This window comes from Ambystoma mexicanum, chromosome 11 (assembly GCF_040938575.1).
Source record: "Ambystoma mexicanum isolate Mex_15411 chromosome 11, UKY_AmexF1_1, whole genome shotgun sequence".
Taxonomy (NCBI): domain Eukaryota; kingdom Metazoa; phylum Chordata; class Amphibia; order Caudata; family Ambystomatidae; genus Ambystoma; species Ambystoma mexicanum.
Genome location: NC_090934.1, coordinates 172,149,015 through 172,167,349, shown reverse-complemented (window position 1 = coordinate 172,167,349; position 18,335 = coordinate 172,149,015). Strand labels below are relative to the sequence as shown.

Sequence of the window (18,335 nt, the reverse complement as noted above, 5' to 3'; positions counted from 1 at the left end):
ATACACTCCTTGTTGTGGTTGTCTGCATTCTGGCATGAGAGACAAAGACTGAGACAGCCCTGCCCGAAACTGGCCTGAATGCAGTGTGTAGTGTTGAATGGCTCGGTACTTGTCCCAATCCACATTCCTTGTTGTGAGTGTCTGAAAGGGAGGAGTGTGGCCTGAATGCACTGTGTGCCTGATTGGCCGACTGACTGCATGAATGCCCTTCTGTATGATTGGCTGCTGAGTGTGTGCCAGCAGTGTGGATGAGAGACAGAATAGTATATCTGGGGACCTCTCACCACTGGTAATTGTTCAGAAGCGTTCAGGAGCTGAGTCTCCACTCTAAGAGTAACTGGAACTGCTGATCCTCGACGCCCAGCTGGAAGAAGAAGACTTGCTGTTGCATTTGCTTCGACCGATCCGAAGGCTGCCGAAATCGTCGAAGACTGACCCGAGAGAGGACCTGGTAAGGCGCCCTCTTCCCGTGCTCCGAGGGACCATCGAGCACCGCTCCATCTTCGCCGAAGCGCCCTGGAAGTCAGACCCTCGAAAGGCTGCCGACCCGAGACGGGACCGCCGAGGAGATCGAAGTGAAGCACCCGGACATCGCCGCCGTCGAAGTCCATTGCCGTCGACCAGGGTTCGCAGGTCTGTGTAACCGCTGGAGGCCCGTCGAAGTTGTGTTGCCCAGCCGTGGGAACCACTTGATGCCGTGCCGCCAACGACCGGAGCCGTCCGCTCCTTGCCTAAGAACATTTGAATCGAAGGACTCCCTCGTCCGCACCGTCGACCACTTTATCCTGCCGGAGAAAGTCGAGGACGACCAACGCGCCGAGGAGAAACCTGCCGGTGGGTTTCCCGCCACCCGAAGACCACAAAGACTCGAACGACTCGACGCCCTTGCTGGGCCCCCGTCTCCACAATCTTTGCGGTCCAGAACAATTGTCATCGAGGTGCCCCGCACGCCTCTGCCTTGCAGGACGCCAACGCTCCGTCGTCGACGAGCACCGCTTGGATCGAAGCTGCCGCCTCATCGACGCCGTTCTACCCTGTTTGTTGTCGGACGTTCGACGCCGGGGGTAAAAACATTATATGAGGGAATAAGACTTGCAGAACAATATATGGACTGGGCTTGTGCTATATCTTTATTTTACAGGTTGCCCAGGTGGGGGGATCTCCACACAGAACTGTGTCTAGTGGTAGGGGCCAGTATTCTGCCTATTGCTCAACCATCTCTCCTCTCTCTATTGCTGGTTTCACTCTATTGATCTGTGTGACATTGTTACAGCATTGTTGATGCACTTTAATGAGATCTAATACAAAGGGTTTGCCATTGTTGATTTTCCTAAGTACAAAGTGAGTTATGATGATAAGTGTACATAACCTTGAATATTGATTATATAAAGACTGTGTTCTAACCAATACAGTGTGTGGACATTCCTTTGTGGGGGCTTGGGGACTACACTGTACTTAAGAACCAGCCTGCATCACCTCCTGAGAAGCTAGGCCTTGATTGCTCGACCATAGCTACCGAATAGAGAATCTAGGCTGGGGTCCTCTGTGCCTCCCCTCTACCATATAGAGAGCAGAAGTACAGACCACCCCCTACCAGTCTTTACACCCGTGGGGGCTAATACTAATTCAAACTTGATTCTTAAACTCCTGGACAAGTTGGCAACTGATCAACTACAAAAGCATGTAGAAGCCTGTGGTACCTTGCATGAACAACAATCAGGTTTCCGGGCGGCACATAGTACAGAAACTGCTATGTTAGACCTGAACACACACATGCTGGAAATTGTGGATAAGGGCAAGGTGGGGATTCTGATGCTGCTGGACCTTAGTGCAGCATTTGATTTGGTGGATCACCAACTCCTGCAAAAAGCTCTGGACAACATAGCAGGCTGCTCCCCAGCGGTGTTGCATGATTGAGCTCCTTTTTGGCAGATCGGAGTGCCCGAGTGTATTGGGGGGATAAATTCTCTGAACCTACGCCAATCTTTTTCAGAGTTCCGCATGGAGCAAGCTTATCTCCCTTACTTTTTAATTTGTATATGAGATGTCTATGTGATCTTCTGGAAAGCATTGACGTATTCTATACGAATTACGCCGTCGACACAATTGATCTTCGAACTAGGGGGGTCACTCTGTAGACAGTGGCAAAATAACAGAAGTCTACAATACCATAGACAAATGGATGAGACAGAATTGGATGTGCCTAAATGGTTCCAAGACTGAGTTGATGGTTTGTGGCTCACGTCAGGCCAGAGCCAAACTGGGCACAGAATATGAAGCCTATGTTATAAAGGAGACAATTATTCCTGTCTCGCCTCAGGTTAAAACATTGGGGATGATGATGGAAGCTTGAATGGGATCGGAAGCACAGGTGAAATACCTCCATAAGAACAATGCCTACTACTTACACCTGTTGAGAACCACCCGCCCATTCCTCAACGAGGAAAATACAGCCACGGTTGCTAGGGCAATTATTATGTCCCGACTAGATTATGGTAATGCTTTGCTCCTAGGGGCCTCCAAGAAAGAAATAGAAAAGTGTCAAGTTATGGAAAACCACACCAGCCGTATAGTGAAGGGCATAAAGAGCATATCAGGGAAGGACGAAAATCGCTGCATTGGCTGAGAATAGAGGACAGAATTATTTTTAAATCAATGACTATAGTTCACAGATGCATCCATGGCACAGCCCCGAAGTATCTAGAGTAGCAGTTCTCGAAATACATTCCCTCACGATCTTTATGATCAGAAAATCAGGGTTTCTTAAACGTGCCGCACTTCTGCCGGGCTACCGGTAAGGGTAAAGCTTTTTCAGTACAGGCAACACATTACTGGAATAAGCTACCACTCTCCCTCCGGTTGGAGGTTGGAAACGAATCTGCTGGCCTTTAGGAAATCTCTGAAAACTCATTTGTTTAAATGAGGGGATCTGTTTTTGTCACTCTTAACCATTTGTTACAATCGGTGCAAATGATTGTCTTTTGTTTGATGTTTGTTCTATATCTCACGCGCCCTGATGCCTGCTGGCTTTCGGCGTGATATAAGTACATAAATAAAAAATAAATAAATAAATAACACACACACACACGTTCACCCACACACGCTTACATACATGCACATTACATTAAAAACGCAACTGCTTTATCTGCTAGCACACTCCATGCACGCCCACGCCACCACGAAGTGGACCAGAAGTCCCTCCCTTCCTCTCTGCAACGTGAACACGATGATTGACAGGTGAGGACTCCTCTCCCATCACTCAGTGGGTCTACATTGCTAGCACAAAAATGAGAGGCGGCAGGCTAGTCTTCTGACACTCGCCACCTCCCATTATTTTGTGATAAGTTTGTTGTGGAGCTGAAAGGGCTCTCCAGCAAACACAAAAATACAAAAAGGCATAGCGGTGGATGTACCCCTGCTAAAAGGCAGGCAGCACAGTGCAAATAAAGTACACAGGAGACTGTTTTGTCTGTTACTTAGGGAGGGGGTGGCACCCTCCTCCACCCATAGCCGACGGCCACTTACCAGTTCTTAAAGCTTTGTTGGAATGCAGCGCCCTCTCTATAGATTTAATATCTCTAAACCTATTGAAACTCCAAGGCAGGTCAAATTGAATGTTTTAGAGGGATTAGAGTCCATTGATGTCTATTGAGGAGTATGGGGCTTGCCTTGAGTGCAAGTCCAGAGTAGGTAATCTCTGCAAAACACAGTTGAGTTGAGTTGAGAGGTATGATATATATTAGGTTGTCCCATGTCAAGTGTTTGATACTCTTCCCGTTCTGGTGTCCAAGTCTGTACATATGCTACTTGTAGATCAGCATATGTATTGTCAAAATTAAACGTCACTATTGTGTAAAATATCAAATGTATGTGAGCTAAAAAAATAGAATTGTAAAAGACCTGTAGACAATCTCATATCTTCCACTGGACAATTCAGTAGCTTAATTTCTGCGTGTTGTTCCTACATTATTGTAAAATTAAGTCAGATGACAAAAGTGGCCATTAGTTTGACAGCATTACTGGCCGTCAATATTTTATTACTGGGAAGTCACTTTTATGTAGACTATTATACAGCTAAACAATTCAAGTTCTACCACTTTTGCACATTTATTGTGGGAAATCCCATCATAGGTACACGTCTAAAGGTCCTAGCAGAGATATGACCCTGGCAGGATGACACAGGAGAGTGTGATCTGTGCTTCTTTGTTTCACCCTGAGCGAAGGAGATTGGGTCTAGTAGATGGCAGTTTTTGTTAAGTAACCCTTTCGCAGGAGTACAGTGCCAACATGTATGCTCATTATAAACAGGCCCACAGTTTTTATTGTCTCTGCATGTCACTAATTCATGCAATAACAACAGTTGGATTTACCTCAGAAGCGCAAAAGACAATGTCCATCCTACCTATCTTTCAATTAGATGCATACACACTTCTCTGCAGCAGGGCCCCAACCCAATGATCTACATTGCCATCAGCGTCTTCCATGTAGATTGTATATATCTGAGCACTCCACACTAATCAATGTCTTAATGATGATATGTTGACATTCTCTTTTCCAGGTTTGTTAACTTCTCAAAATGTTTCATAGGATAAATCAGTGTAGGTTGCTGATTTTAGTACATGCACACTGGTTTCTCTTTCTTGCATTGTAGTGTGGAGACTGACACATATATGTTTATTCCAGCTTCTCTGCTCGATTGCCTTGTAAACATTTTGCAGATACACATTTGTAGTAGTGGCTTTTGCACTTTCAGAGGGAATCAAATGTTTTTTTATTGCCAGGTTGATTTGCCATGTGACTTGGTGCATTGCAAATAAGCTTTATTGAACACATAGTACTAAAGCACCTTTCGATTGACAACACAGAAAGCATTGAATGCTGCTTTACAACTAAATATCATATGGGAGCATGTGTAGGGTCAGTACGACTGTGCAATATTAACCACAGCACGGCTGCCATACTCTTACTGTTGCTGCACTCGTTTCAGTGTTAAATTGACTTGAGTACAAGTGAGGCTAACATGGTGTCAGTCCCTGTCCTGGAGTACTGCAGCACTACATTGTGGAAGAATTACATCATGTGGTAATTCCACCTTCAGTAACCGCTTCGGTTTTTGGAGGTTAAGTAAAGACAATGCCTCCAGCCAAGTGCTGGAGGTACATCCTCCACATTACCATGTGCATCAGCACACAAAGAGGGATGTACAACCGGCCACCCAGGGTGCATGTGCGGTGGAATAGAGCACACCCTGCAGAAAAGGTGCCAATGGGCTCCATGACCAGTAGAGTACAGAGAGAGAAGCAGCACTTTGCAGGTGAAACCCAAAAATGTACCTACAAATGACATTTGCTCTGTTGCTAAAAACTCCAAAATGCTGATACACAACACTTCTCCACATTCAAAATCTTGCCTGGTGCTAAGATTCATGTATCAAATGAAGCATTGTGAAACATACAAAGTCTGAAAACTGACAGCCTCTATGCCAAAATCTGTGTGCAGTACCCGGGGCTACCTGAATGACATCTGTCAGAGGAGTACTGAGGAAACTTTAAAGTGACCTAAAACTAAAAAGTCTGCTGGATTAGCAAACATAAAAAGGATTGTTGCCAAAAAGTAATACAGATTTTCGTTGTGTTTTGATCCCACAGATTTTAAGGCTAAGAAAGAAATGTATTTATGTTTGATGCAATAAAGTTGGTTTTTGCTGGATCTAAGAAGTTAATTAGCTTGGCTGAGCCAAAAGAACTGGAAAAGCAGGGTTTTCTCCCAGAAGGAGGGTCTTCCTCTCTGCAGAAACTCACTGGGAGGTGTTAATTGCGGGTTAGAACAGAATCTTGTCTACAGAAAGCGAAGGAACAATGACAAAGCTTCAGCCCAGGAAACTGGAAGTGTGAAGGGGGTCATAAATGGCATCTGGAAGGAACAAACATGGAGGGGGATGCCCTGGACCAGAGGCGTTGCTAGGGGAGGGCTAAGGGGGCTATAGCCCCTGTTCTTTTGGTTGTAACCCTGGATAGAATCTCAGGAGCTACAACAAAAAAGCTAGCTAGCCCCCAGTCCCAACAGTTCTGACATTAGCATAGCCCCGGGTCATTTCCAGACCTAGCAACACCCCTGCCCTGGACTGCAGGGAGACAAAAAGAGGTGGACCATCTGTTGCTAATCATGATCAAAGAACACATTTTTAAAAGACTCATAACTTGCTATTCAAAATGGTGAAAAATATAAAAAGGACAGAGTTGTTAATTTAATGTGTGGCTGCACGTGTGAAGAGGTGGTAGAACTGTGTGACATGCTCTGGACAGGAATGGCAATATATATGGTTTTATGCAAAATGTATTACTGCTAGAATTGTAAAAATTTACAAGCATATCCCTATGTTAAACACACACATTTGTGGAAATTTGCATAAAATTTGGAAATTGTGTTCATAGCGAAAAGGGCAAAATTATGTAGAAAGTTGAGACAAGATCCCACCGCTGCAGGGTTTTGACGAATAGCTGCTATGTAAAATATGGCATCTTTGTGTGTGATTTGTATAAAGGTGACAAATGTAGAAATGTAAATTTAGTATCTAATCCGATTTTGAGACCAGTGGCTAAAGGGAGGTCTCTGAGGACTGTAAAGCAAATTATAAAATGTGACATCATCCGGACTTGATCCAATCACTCAAATTGCAAGGCGGAGATGAAGTGTGGTCCTATCCCAGCTCACAGGGGCAAGCTTAGCTAAGCCGGCCCATACACCCCCTTTGTGATGTCTTTTTAAAGGATAAATAGAGACAGCTGACAACACATAGGGACTCACTGATCCAGCCACTTTCCTGATTCTGGTGAAGCACTCTTATCCAGCATTCTACATCCAGCTTTAATATTCTTCCAGATCCAGAGGCCAAATCTCTTGCCAGCAATAGAGAACTATTGATTTCCAGCAAGACCCAAATTCTCAAATGTATTCTCTCTTCCCAGTATAACGCTGGGTGGTGTGAGAAGGCCTTTTAAACCAGTATCCTGAAATCCTCTGGCTTGCCACCACTAGGCTTGCCTGAGGAGCGTGCTATCCAGCTGATTCAAATACCCACAGACTAGGAGGGCAGATCCTGTGCAAATCCGGCAACCGGCCTCACTGATCCAGTACCGTGCCTGATGTGCTGTCTTTCCTAGACCAGACCCAATCCAATGACCAGAGCTGATCATGTGAGTATTAATAGGAAGAACTGTGGCCCTTAGTATATTTGCATTGTCTTATCCCTATCTCTAACCCGTCCTATCTTTCCTTCAGAACTAGTATTAGAACTATCTTTGCGCTGACCCTTTTCTCATCTGAAGTAGTCGAGTGTCGTTAGCAGGCGGGTCACACTGATCCCGTGACTGTAAGATCCCTGTGTGGTATTTGTTTCTTCATATTCATTCCCTAGTGTAAGCAAACCCATTGGTCATTTTCAAAAGTGCCTTTCTGTTTTCCATTCTCGCACCTATTTTACAAAAACAACTTTACTAAAACCTCGATAACTCACTCCGTTTTCGGGATAGAAACGAAATCTCAACTTCTACTTGTACCTAACATCCATAGCTTTCCATATAACCCATTTCAAAACAGTGCAATTCTCCCATTATCGCAAATATCACGCACAGAAAAGTTTGCCGCGATTTTAAAAATCTGAAAGGTTTACACGTGTGAAATAGCTCTACACTGCTTCCGACTTGGACATTAAGATTTCAAATGTTTTCTTTGGACTAAATCATTGCTTATGATTTTGTGCAACTGCTCAAAGCGGCTCCCATAAGAATTTATAACAAATTAAGTATTTTTGACCACATTTGGTGTTTTGCCTAGTCAATTCTAAAGACAATTGTACAAGCCATTCTGACAGCTGAAAATTCAATTCCGTTTTTCTCTTGTGTTTGAAGGGGAGAAGTGGGACTGATATTCTGTGTGATTTGTGCGATTCATGAATACCTGCTCTCTCCTCCCATCTCTTTACATTGCCTATTGGGTTTGAGGGGTGTTGCAGGGGGAACTTCTACCCATAGCGCTATCTGATCTGAACCAACACAAAAGTATTATTATCTATGCTGCATTTGTTTTGCATTTGTTTTGCTTATTACCTATTCCTAGTGTATTAAAGATATTATTCAGTGTTCTGTCACCCCATTGGTGATTTTTGTTTACCTATTACAAATATATTGTGATTACATTTTAAATACATACATAAATATTTACCTTTGCAAACTAGCCTGATTCCTGGTTCAGTGTGACCAGATGGGGTCTCGGGAGAAGGGTGTGATATGAGTGGTATATCGTGCAGAATATTGAATTTATAGACAAAAATAAATAAGGGTTTCAGTTGTGCACTACATGCTGGGCTTTGACTTAGGTGCGTGCCGGATTGAAATCACTTACATGACACAAGGTCCTGCTTGACTCCTGCAGTCACTGCCACAGGCAGGGCTCTAAGCACAGCAGTTCCTCTCATCATGGGATGCAAAGCTCAGAGCACCGCCACCTACACCTCTGTCCTCGAAGTCCTCCTCCCCACTCAGGCCACACCTGACAGACATAGTCTGGGCACTGCAAATACCCACCCCTTCTAATCCCTGCGCTCCTTACCTTTGGTGAAAGGCTCCGTCCCTCCCACCCTCAGCCGCCACAATCTTCGCCGGGCTGCATCTGACAGGCACAATTCAGCCTTTCTTTTTAACCCCCACCCCAGACCATCACTCCAATTCAGGGTCACACCTGGCAAACGCGACCCTACTAGGTTCGCCATGCCCTTCCCTCCTCCCTCGGTTTGTTTCCTAAGTGGTAGATGGAAAATAGCTAGTCCCCAGTGATCACTCCAGGCAGATAACCTTATTTGTCTTCAGCCCCATCCCTCTCATAAGTGGCTCCTAATGGCTTTATAGACGCCCTTCCAATCGTACAGGGAATTATGGGCATGTAAATCTGGCTAAACATCCTTGCTGCGCTCTGGCCTTTAACTCAGTCTTCAGGACCATAGCTCCTAGTACGGGCCATGAGCAGGGTCTATTAAGGTTCAATATTAACGATATAGTGCAACTCAAAGGCTGAAGTGTCACTTATGTCACTCATAGCTACATCAATTTTGAGCCATGGTTCTCTCCTCATAGATTAAGCGAAATAAATATTACCGCAATGCTGGTAGTGTGTAGGATTGTTAGGGCTGCTGGTTTGAGAGGGTAAATGAGAATCTTCTTTAGGTGAAATGAAAGGATGACTTTTATACTCATACCGTTGACCTCGTTGACCATGACAACCTTTGTAAACACCTCACTGATGCTGCTTTGTTCTCTGCCGATGCCACAGCATGGATCTCCTCCTTTCTCAAGGGGAGACTCATGACGGTCTTCTCAGACCAAGCATGAGCAGCACCGACCACACTGCTCTGCGGTGTCCCGCAAGGCTCTTGCACAGCCCCCGCATTGTACAATATATTCACCCTTCCCCTCTTCAAGGACTTGGATGAGCGTGGCATAGCCTACACCAATTATGCTGACGACACTCAAGTCCTACTGCCCCCTCACCGGCTCCTAACAACAAGACTCTACAGCCCTTGACAACATCTACACTGCCATTCAGACCTGGATATCGGCAAACGGGCTATGTCTCAATGGGGATAAAACAGAGATCCTCATTGTAGGCACTAAAGAACTGCTTAACAAACAGGACCCCCAATACCAGACCTTCACAATTGACAACACACCTATCAAGGTTTACCCAGCAGTCAAAACACTTGGGGTTTTCATTGACTCAACCTTATCCATGACACGCCATGTGAGTGCCACTGCCTCCTCATCAACATTCTCCACCAAAATAATTAACACTGTGAAACCCTACCTATCTAAGATCAACCAATTAGCAATAGCCAGAGCCACAGTTGGTGCAACACTAGATTACTATAATGCCCTCCTCCTTGGGACCTCCAACAAAAACATCCACCGATTACAAGTCATCCAAAATAATTCTCTCAGGGCTGCCCTTAGCATTCCTAAAAGGGAACATCTCACACAAGCAAGGAGGGAAGCCCATTGGCTACCAGTCAAGGAACGGATTCTATTGAAAACTATGGCTATCACACACAAATGCATATCACACACTGCACCACCCTACATAACAGCTAAGATCACTCTCCTCTCCTCCTTCAGACTCACTCGCTCACACCATGCAAACATGATGTTTGTCCCCACATTCAAAAGAGCTAAAGCCGGCAGTGCCATTTTCCAACATCTAGCGCTCAAACACTGGAACACCCTACCTACAGAGCTTAGAAATGAAGCATCCTACACAATCTTTCGGAAAGTTCTTAAAACTTAACTGTTTAATTAACATGTACCACCTTGTTCCATTGTAACCAAGGAACACACTGTAATCCTGTTATCTAAATGTAAAAACATACCTCTGTTCTGTACCCTACTCAAATGTATGTATACAATGTCATTTTCATGTAACTAAACAACTCTCTGCAACAGCGCCATGATGCCTAATGGCCGATTGTGCACTTTACAAATGGAAATAAATAAATAAAAATAAATATAAGGAATCACCAGAAAGACCTGAAGACAAAGCAGTCGCAGTAATATAGAAACATTATTTCTGTTAAAAGTACATAATAAAGTGCCCACCATCAACTCACCACGCTCTCCTTTTTAGTTGGATACACAATTCAGCTGGTTAGAAATAAAAACAGACACCGCTAATATTATTGACTAAGCTACACCTCAGTAGATAGTGCAAACTATGCAAATTGCACATTGGTGACTGGAGTGCATGGCAGTTGTGACGTTGCCAGACCCCTCTGTGCATTTGACACTTTCTAGGAAATTAGCCCCGTAGACTCTTGCTTACACACGGAAATCATGTGCTTCAGAACTGCATACATCAACAGGACAAGGTTCACACCTTGAATCTCCCTCTTCTCCCCACTAACTCCAGCCCATCCCTTTCCCTAGCAGGAACTGGTGCCGAGAGGGCGCTCAGCAGAAGCCTTGCTGTAGAAGACCCACCACATCACAGATTCGGGCCACCTTGGTTACGTGTTTCACATTACTAGTAATAACATGAAATCTTTCAAAATTGCATGTATGGTATCCACTTGTACTAAGGTTACACATTATGTGGGGTATGAGATCACATAGCCCCCACACTTGTGGTTTGTGTTCCTTGTTTTTTGCAAAATAAATAACAAATTACCCATTCCTGTATTCCTGTTGATAGCTATGCTTTTCTTGGCAGGTATCATTTTAAAATTTAAATGGTGGAGAGCACCTCAAGACTGGAAGTATTTTGATGACCAGGCCTACTGGGAGGTAAGGAAAGAAATGTATGCTTGTGTCACTAAATTCCATGTTTCTTGCATTGCTACATATTTTCTGTATACTGTTTTTAAGAGATGGCGTCATTCTACCATAGCATTCTTTAAACAGTGTATCCCAGTGTCTGCTCCCACTTCTGCTCTATGGATGTGTGCTGTGTTGTTTCTTGTTGTCCGGTCTCTCTGTGTGCAGGGGAGCCTTCCATGACCATCGTTTTCTAGATTTAGCAAAAGACACCATCACGAATGCCAAAACCATTGCATCATATAAGAGAAGGGAAGGGGTATTGTGAAAAGAGTATCGGATTTACATAGCAACTGCAAAGATATGAACCAATGATGGCTTATTTAACAATATTTGCTCCAATCAGAAGCTTTGTAAAATGTGTGCTATGCATACCATTTCTCAGCCTGAGTGACTTGATATTTTCCTCTGAAGTGGAAAAAGCAGCTGATTACTACACTACATTCCCCTGTTCACTATAGAGTTCTCCTGTGTGCCCCTCTGACATGCACTCTCACCCCAAGCCCACCCCCCTTACCCACACAGTCCCACCTGTGTTAGCAACGGGGCGAGTATGTCCCTGGAAAATAGAAAATATGGGGAGGTGGGGATTCCATGGATTGCTCACTCTACCCCACCAGTCTCTGCCAGATCAACCGTCCAACACCCCCTCTTTACCTTCACCCAGCCACTGTCTACCCCCTATCTATCCAATTTCACCCTTTCTACTCCCACCAAACCACCTGACCTCACCCATCTCTGGCCCCACAAACTCACTCATCTATGGCCCCACTCAATATCACCTAGAACCACCACCCACCCTACTTTACCCCCTCTCCACCTCCACTCGCCCTGCTTCACCACTTTATACTCCCACCCACCTGACCTACCCTACCTCGCCACTCTCTCAGAACTACTCTACCCCAATCATCCTACCCCGCTGACTCTACACTCACCCCTCTATACCTACACCCACCCATCTCTACGCTCCATCTCATAGGGGCTTGAAGCTCAGCTTCTCGACTTCAGATCGTGCCTGTATAGGCCCCACCTTCGTAACATTAGGGTCCAGAGGACGGGGGAAGATAGAAAGAGTAAGAGAGAAAGGGAGAGAGAGATTTAGTACCACGTCTCTTGTCTGGTCTCAGACCCGGGAACTAATGGGCAAAGGCTCACGGCCTATGACGTTCTCGGGCCCTGGCACATCTAATAGCAATAACAGGCTCCATCGTGCTTCTCACCAGACTCATTCTCTTTTAACTAGGAAATGTGGACAATTGATGGAACATTTTTTCAGCCATGACATAAGGATATTTATGAGGCTGTTGCTCCTGATGCAGAGCGCAACTAAACTTCGCCATCTTGGCTGTTGCTATTGAGCACCTATCAAACTATTTGTAAATTAACCTGCTTACTTTATTGAAGCATAATAATTATCTATTCCGTCACTGGCTGTGAATTTACATGTTGCATCGCGGGTCGTTCACCTCTTGCTTGCGGATCAAGCCTCCTACTCCTCATCCTTTGCTATGTTGCATGGGAAAGTAGGGCACAGTGGGGCAGGGGGGTTGCTGGTGCTGCAAGGGAAACATAACTATGGAAGGGGGTGTATGGGGTGGGAGGAGGCGCTGGCAGTAGTTTACAATGCTCTATCATCTTCTTTCCTACAGATTAGAATACCGAGAAGGTCCTGGTATCTGGATGGTGCCATCCTGTCTATAAATATGCATTTTCCTTCATGGGTTTGAGAGGTAGACTGTCTAGAATAGAGCAGGGGGAAACAAAGAATTCATGGAGCTGAGCCAGGCGGTCTGACTTCAGTCAGGAACCGAACAAGCAAATGTCATACCTATTCCAGGCTCTAAAAACAAAGTCCTACCACCCCACTCGCCACAGCACAAGACCCATAAGAGGTGTCCTACCTCTCTGCCCTCACAACACAAAACCCATACCTCATGTCCTACCTTCCCAGCCCTGCACCGCACAAAACCCATAATCAGCCTCCTGCTTCCCTTTGGACCAGAACACAAAACCTATACTTCGTGTCCACTTTTGGGAGTGAGAGCAAATGTTTTGCCCAGAATCAGGCAATTTAGTCTAGAGGTGGGATTCAAGTACAGTCTGTACATTTGACACTTGACAACATATCTTCAAACGACTAGTTTGTACAAATATGTGTTAATCAATTTTCTTGTGGCAAACTCGTTTATCAATCTATTCACGCGTTCTATCTGATCATTACCTCGTGGGTGGTATAGACCTGACACACAGTTGCGAATCCATGCAACTGTAGGCACTTACATGGCTATATATTTAGAGATGAATTTGACCTCTTTGACACAAGACACTGAAGGCAGCCTTAACATGGGAAGATTCCCTTCCACATAGCTGTCGTGGAATTCGTACTTTTCATGAAAAGAAATCCATTAAAATCCACTTTGATACAATAAGAACCATAGAGTACCTCATGTAATGTACCATGTGTTTCACCAACCTGTGTGCTACAAGAGAAGTCAAGACAATTGAGTCGAGGGGCGCGGGGGAGGCTGGAGGGTTGGGGATAGGAATTAGACTGGTCATTGAGATTCTACACTGGCGCAACCCATCTAATCCCAGTTATACTTAAGCTTTATAGATTCCGTCTGGGGTCCTCCCTGGGCATTATGGGGCCTGAAGACCAGTTAAAGGCCAGCACACTGCTAGTGCATTTAACCAGGTTTACAGACCCATGATGCCCTTCGCAGACTGAGAAAGAGGTCAACACAGCTATAACCTGTGTTTCTTAAAAGGAAAAAGTGTGAGATTCCAAGATGGCTGCTGACACGAGATAGGAGCGGGAGAACCCTCTCGGCGGTGCCCAACGCGGGAAGAACCGCAAAGAGGAGAAGGTTTGGAGCGCCCGAGGGCCCTCAGGCCTGCTGCAGAAGGGGCTCAGCACTGAGGCGGGAGTAGTGTGACAGTAGAGACACCTGCCTGAAAAGGGGAGAAAACAGGAGCTGGGCGGGGAGCCGCGGGGCTCCAGGAGCAAGCTGCAGCTGTGCCGGAGGGACCGGCGGTGATAGGACAACCCACAAGCGGCAACGAGGTGCCCAGTGGGGGGACCATAACGAAAAGGAGGAGCAGGAGAATCTTCCCGGCGCGACCAGACTCTGGGGGCCAGCTCTGGTGCAGAACAAAGGGAGAGCAGCCCCGCGGCGGGTTGCGCAAGGCAAGGATATCGCCCACCTGAGGCCCAGATTCAGGAGCAAGGCGCCCGTCAGTGAGAAGAGGACACCCTTCGTGTCGGCCAGACGAGGCAGAGAGGAGGCGGATTGGTGCCATGCGGGACACGGGAGGAGGTGAAACAAGGAGCCCCAAGGACCCATGTGTCCGTGGGAGAAGGCAGGCTCTCAGCCCAGAGAACAATGGCAGTGTGCAGCCCATCGCCCCGCAATAACGGCATTCCAGGGAGAACCCGCGGCATATGGCGAGGAGAGTACGGAGAAGCCCCCGCATCACTGAGTAAGGAGGGGGTCAGAGAGGCGGGAATCTTGGGCAAAACTTAGAGGGAGCCCGGAGGGTCAGAAGCAAGCCCCCACCCTGCTTGAATATTGAAGGTAACGCCCCTGCCCGGGAGGGGAGAGCCTCATGCAGCCGGTGAGAAGAGGGAAGAGGACACAAGGCATAAGGCCACTGGGTGTGCGTGGGACAATGCAGACCTGCCCAAAAAAGTAAGCCCTCGGGAAGCGGGGGACGAGTGAAACAGTGGGGCAGGCCAGCCCCCACATAGACCCAGAGGCAGAGACGGGACCACCCTGACCCCCAGTGAGCGTGGAGCGCAGCAGGGGAGGCTAGAGCCAAGGATCACCCATAAGAGGAACAATTGTACAACCTCTAGGTGTAATGGAGGAAAAAGGAGGGGGAGACCGAAATCACTGGGATCTCTCCGGAGTGCACCAGAGGGCCAGGAGAACTGAGGGCCCACTGGGCAAGAAGCTGACACAAGAGGGCACAGAGACTGCAACAGAGGAGGCCCCAGAAGAGGGGGAGTGGCGGAGGGAAGCAGGAGGAGGCGAAAGAGCCACCAAGGACTAGGAAGGGCTACACAGAGCATTGCTCCAATGGGAGACCGCAAAGGGCGGAGGGGAGCAACCCACAAGGCAGAAAAGGACAGATAGCACTGCAGAAGTTGCGCCACATCCCACTAGAACAAGCACGACAGAAGGAGGATTAACCAAACCCCCCCAATGACGACTAAGGGGAAAGGCCGCCCTACGAAAGCAGGCCCGCCCACGTGGGACACCACAGGCACACTTACCAATATGTGGCCATCGGCAGAATCAAGGGAACAGGGCAAAGGTGCCACAGAGCGTATGAAGGACCGGTTGGACTAGGAGCTGGAGGATGGCCAAACCCCAATGACAAAGCAAGATTTCCGGGAAGAAATGCTCTCCCTGCAAGCCACCCTGGCCAAGACATTTCAAGATCAGTTCCCACTGATTAGATCAGATCTCAACTCAGCACTTGGGGAGATGAGGCAGGAAATAGGTCAACTGGGGGAACGTACAGGAAATTAACAAAGAGACCAGAGCAAACAGCGAGGCGATTGAGCATCAGAATGTGGCAACACAGAACCTGGAAATACAGCTGGAGGACTTAGAGAATAGGTCACGATGAATCAACATAAGAATAAAGCGCCTGCCGGAAGCAATATTGGACAAGGGTCTCAAAGAAGAAGCGCAGAAGATATTCAGAGAACTACTGGGGGGGATAACCCAGAAACAATGATGCTAGACTGAATACATAGGGTGGGACGGCTGAACAAGGGTCCCAACGCTAGACCCAGAGACGTCCTAGTGGCCTTTGCTCGATATGGGCGAAAAGAGACGGTCCTTAGGGTGGCCAGGCAGCAAGATCCGGTGCTATACAAGCACCAAGAGATAGCATTGTTCAGGATCTGGCGACCAGCCGGCTGACCAAGAGAAGACTCATGAGCCCGATTCTAAGAGAACTGACCAAAAAGAAAATCAAATACAGGTGGACCTTCCCATTTGGGCGGCTGTTTGAATGGAAGGGGGTCCAGAATCTGGTAACGTCCCTACAAGAAGCGGCAGACATAATTCACATGGACATAACAGAGTACATCCAGAGAGGAACCCAGAATGATGGAGAAAAAGTCTGGACCCCGGCCGTGGGAATGAACACTAGTGGGGGAACGACGGAAAAGGAGGGCGTCACTCAAAGGCCCAGCTCCAAGAGGGGGGGGGATGCTGGAGGAAGAGCCAAGGAGCAACGAGGGGTAGCGGATCCCTTCTTAATGCCTTACACAGGAATGGAAAGGGGGTGGTGGACACTTTGATTACAAAAAGGGCAAAGGGAACAGGGCGTATAAAACATGTTGGAACCAATAAGGGTGACGGCACCTGGGGGAAGGGTGAAGGGGATATGGGAAGGAGGGGGTTAGCCTCATTCCGAAGTTGGGGAAGGGAATGATGGGAGGCGGGGCAGGGGAGTTGAAGGGGGGCAGCAGCCAGCTGGGGTAAACGGAGGGCAGGAAAGAAGGGGGGAGATTGGCAGGTTTGCCGGAAGGAGGAGAAGATAGAGGGTAGGGAACTGGTCCAGTGGGGTGAGGAGGAGAGCCAAAACAGGACAAGGGGGAGGGCCTCTAGGGAGGTGGAAAGGAAGTGCGGGGGGATCAAAACAAATTCAAATGCATGACTTAATGTGAGGGGACACAACATCCCGCTTAAGAGGAAAAACATTTGAGAGGTTTACTAAGGCAACAGAACCAGAGATACTAGCCTTACAGGAGACCCACCTTCTGAAGCAGGATCAGGGGTGTCTCAAATTGCGAGGCTTCTCCCAGGTGTTCTTTGCTTCAGGCCCCACCAAAGCGGGAGGGGGGCACTAGCCTTTAGGAATACCATAGTTTTCAGAGCATGGGATATCCTAAGGGACAGAGGGGGGAGATACATAATAGTTAAAGGGGACAACAAGGGAAGAGTATATTGTAGTGTCAGCGTATGTGCCCAATACAGGCCAGGGAGGCTTCCTAAGAGAACTCTTGAGGATAGTGGAAGAAACCGCAAAAGGGTATATTATCCTTATGGGAGATTTCAATTTGGCTGGGACAAGAGAGCGGACAGAACGATGGGGGAAGTCTGCAGTGGGGGTGAAGTAGCCTCCCCGCAGTGGAGAGAGAAATTCGAGAGCTTGGCACTGACTGACACCTGGATGGCACTAGAGGGGCAAAGGGAGGGTCATACGTTCTTCTCCGGGGTCCACGGCATGCAATCCAGGATTGACTATATTTGGATATCAGCCCGACTGGTGGGGAGAGTAGAGGAGGTGGAGGTTGGACCCTTGGGGATAGTAGACCATAAGCCGGTCTCAATGACCCTGAACACACCGAATCATAGACAGGGAGTCTGGAAATGGAGGCTAACAGAGTAGATAGTCAGAGACCCAGTGCGGAGGGAGGAAATAGGGGAAAAGATTAGGACGTTCTTTGAGGAGTACCAGATCTCGGAGACGATTGAAAGTACTAGGTGGGATGCTTTTAAGGCCACTATAAGGGGGGTGTTTATTGCACAAAAGGCACAGAGATAGAAACAGATGATCGCCCTAGAGAGACAGCTTATGGGGGAAGTGGAGGAAGCGCAGCAAAAGGCGGCAGACTCACAGACGAGGAAAACGCTCAGGGCATATATGAGTGCACAGTAGGACAGCTGGAGATATTGAGGACTAAGAAGGCTGAGAGCGTGATGCTCTTCATGAGGCAGAAATACAATGCCAAAGCGAACAAAGCCAACACGTTATTGCCCCGAATACTGAGAGAAGCACAGTGGCAGAACACAATAGTGGCGGTGAAAGACGACAGGGGACAGAGACTCACGAGGACAGAAGAAATTCAGGAACGCCTGGCCAGGTACTACAGAACCTTATACACCTATCAGAACCCGCAAACACAGAAGCAGATAGACTTTCTGGAAAGGGTGCAACTGCCGCATATTTCCCAAG

At 47.1% G+C, this 18,335-nt stretch overlaps 1 protein-coding gene across 2 annotated transcripts in view; it reads left to right on the top strand.

Moving 5' to 3' along the window:
* RHCE (Rh blood group CcEe antigens) overlaps nt 1-18,335 on the top strand; it is a 692,073-nt gene that overhangs the window by 644,059 nt on the left and 29,679 nt on the right. For both annotated transcript variants that reach the window (XM_069622727.1, XM_069622728.1), the window contains one exon: nt 11,254-11,327. In XM_069622727.1, the coding sequence (XP_069478828.1) occupies nt 11,254-11,327 (74 nt within the window). The remainder of the gene's footprint in view (nt 1-11,253; nt 11,328-18,335) is intronic.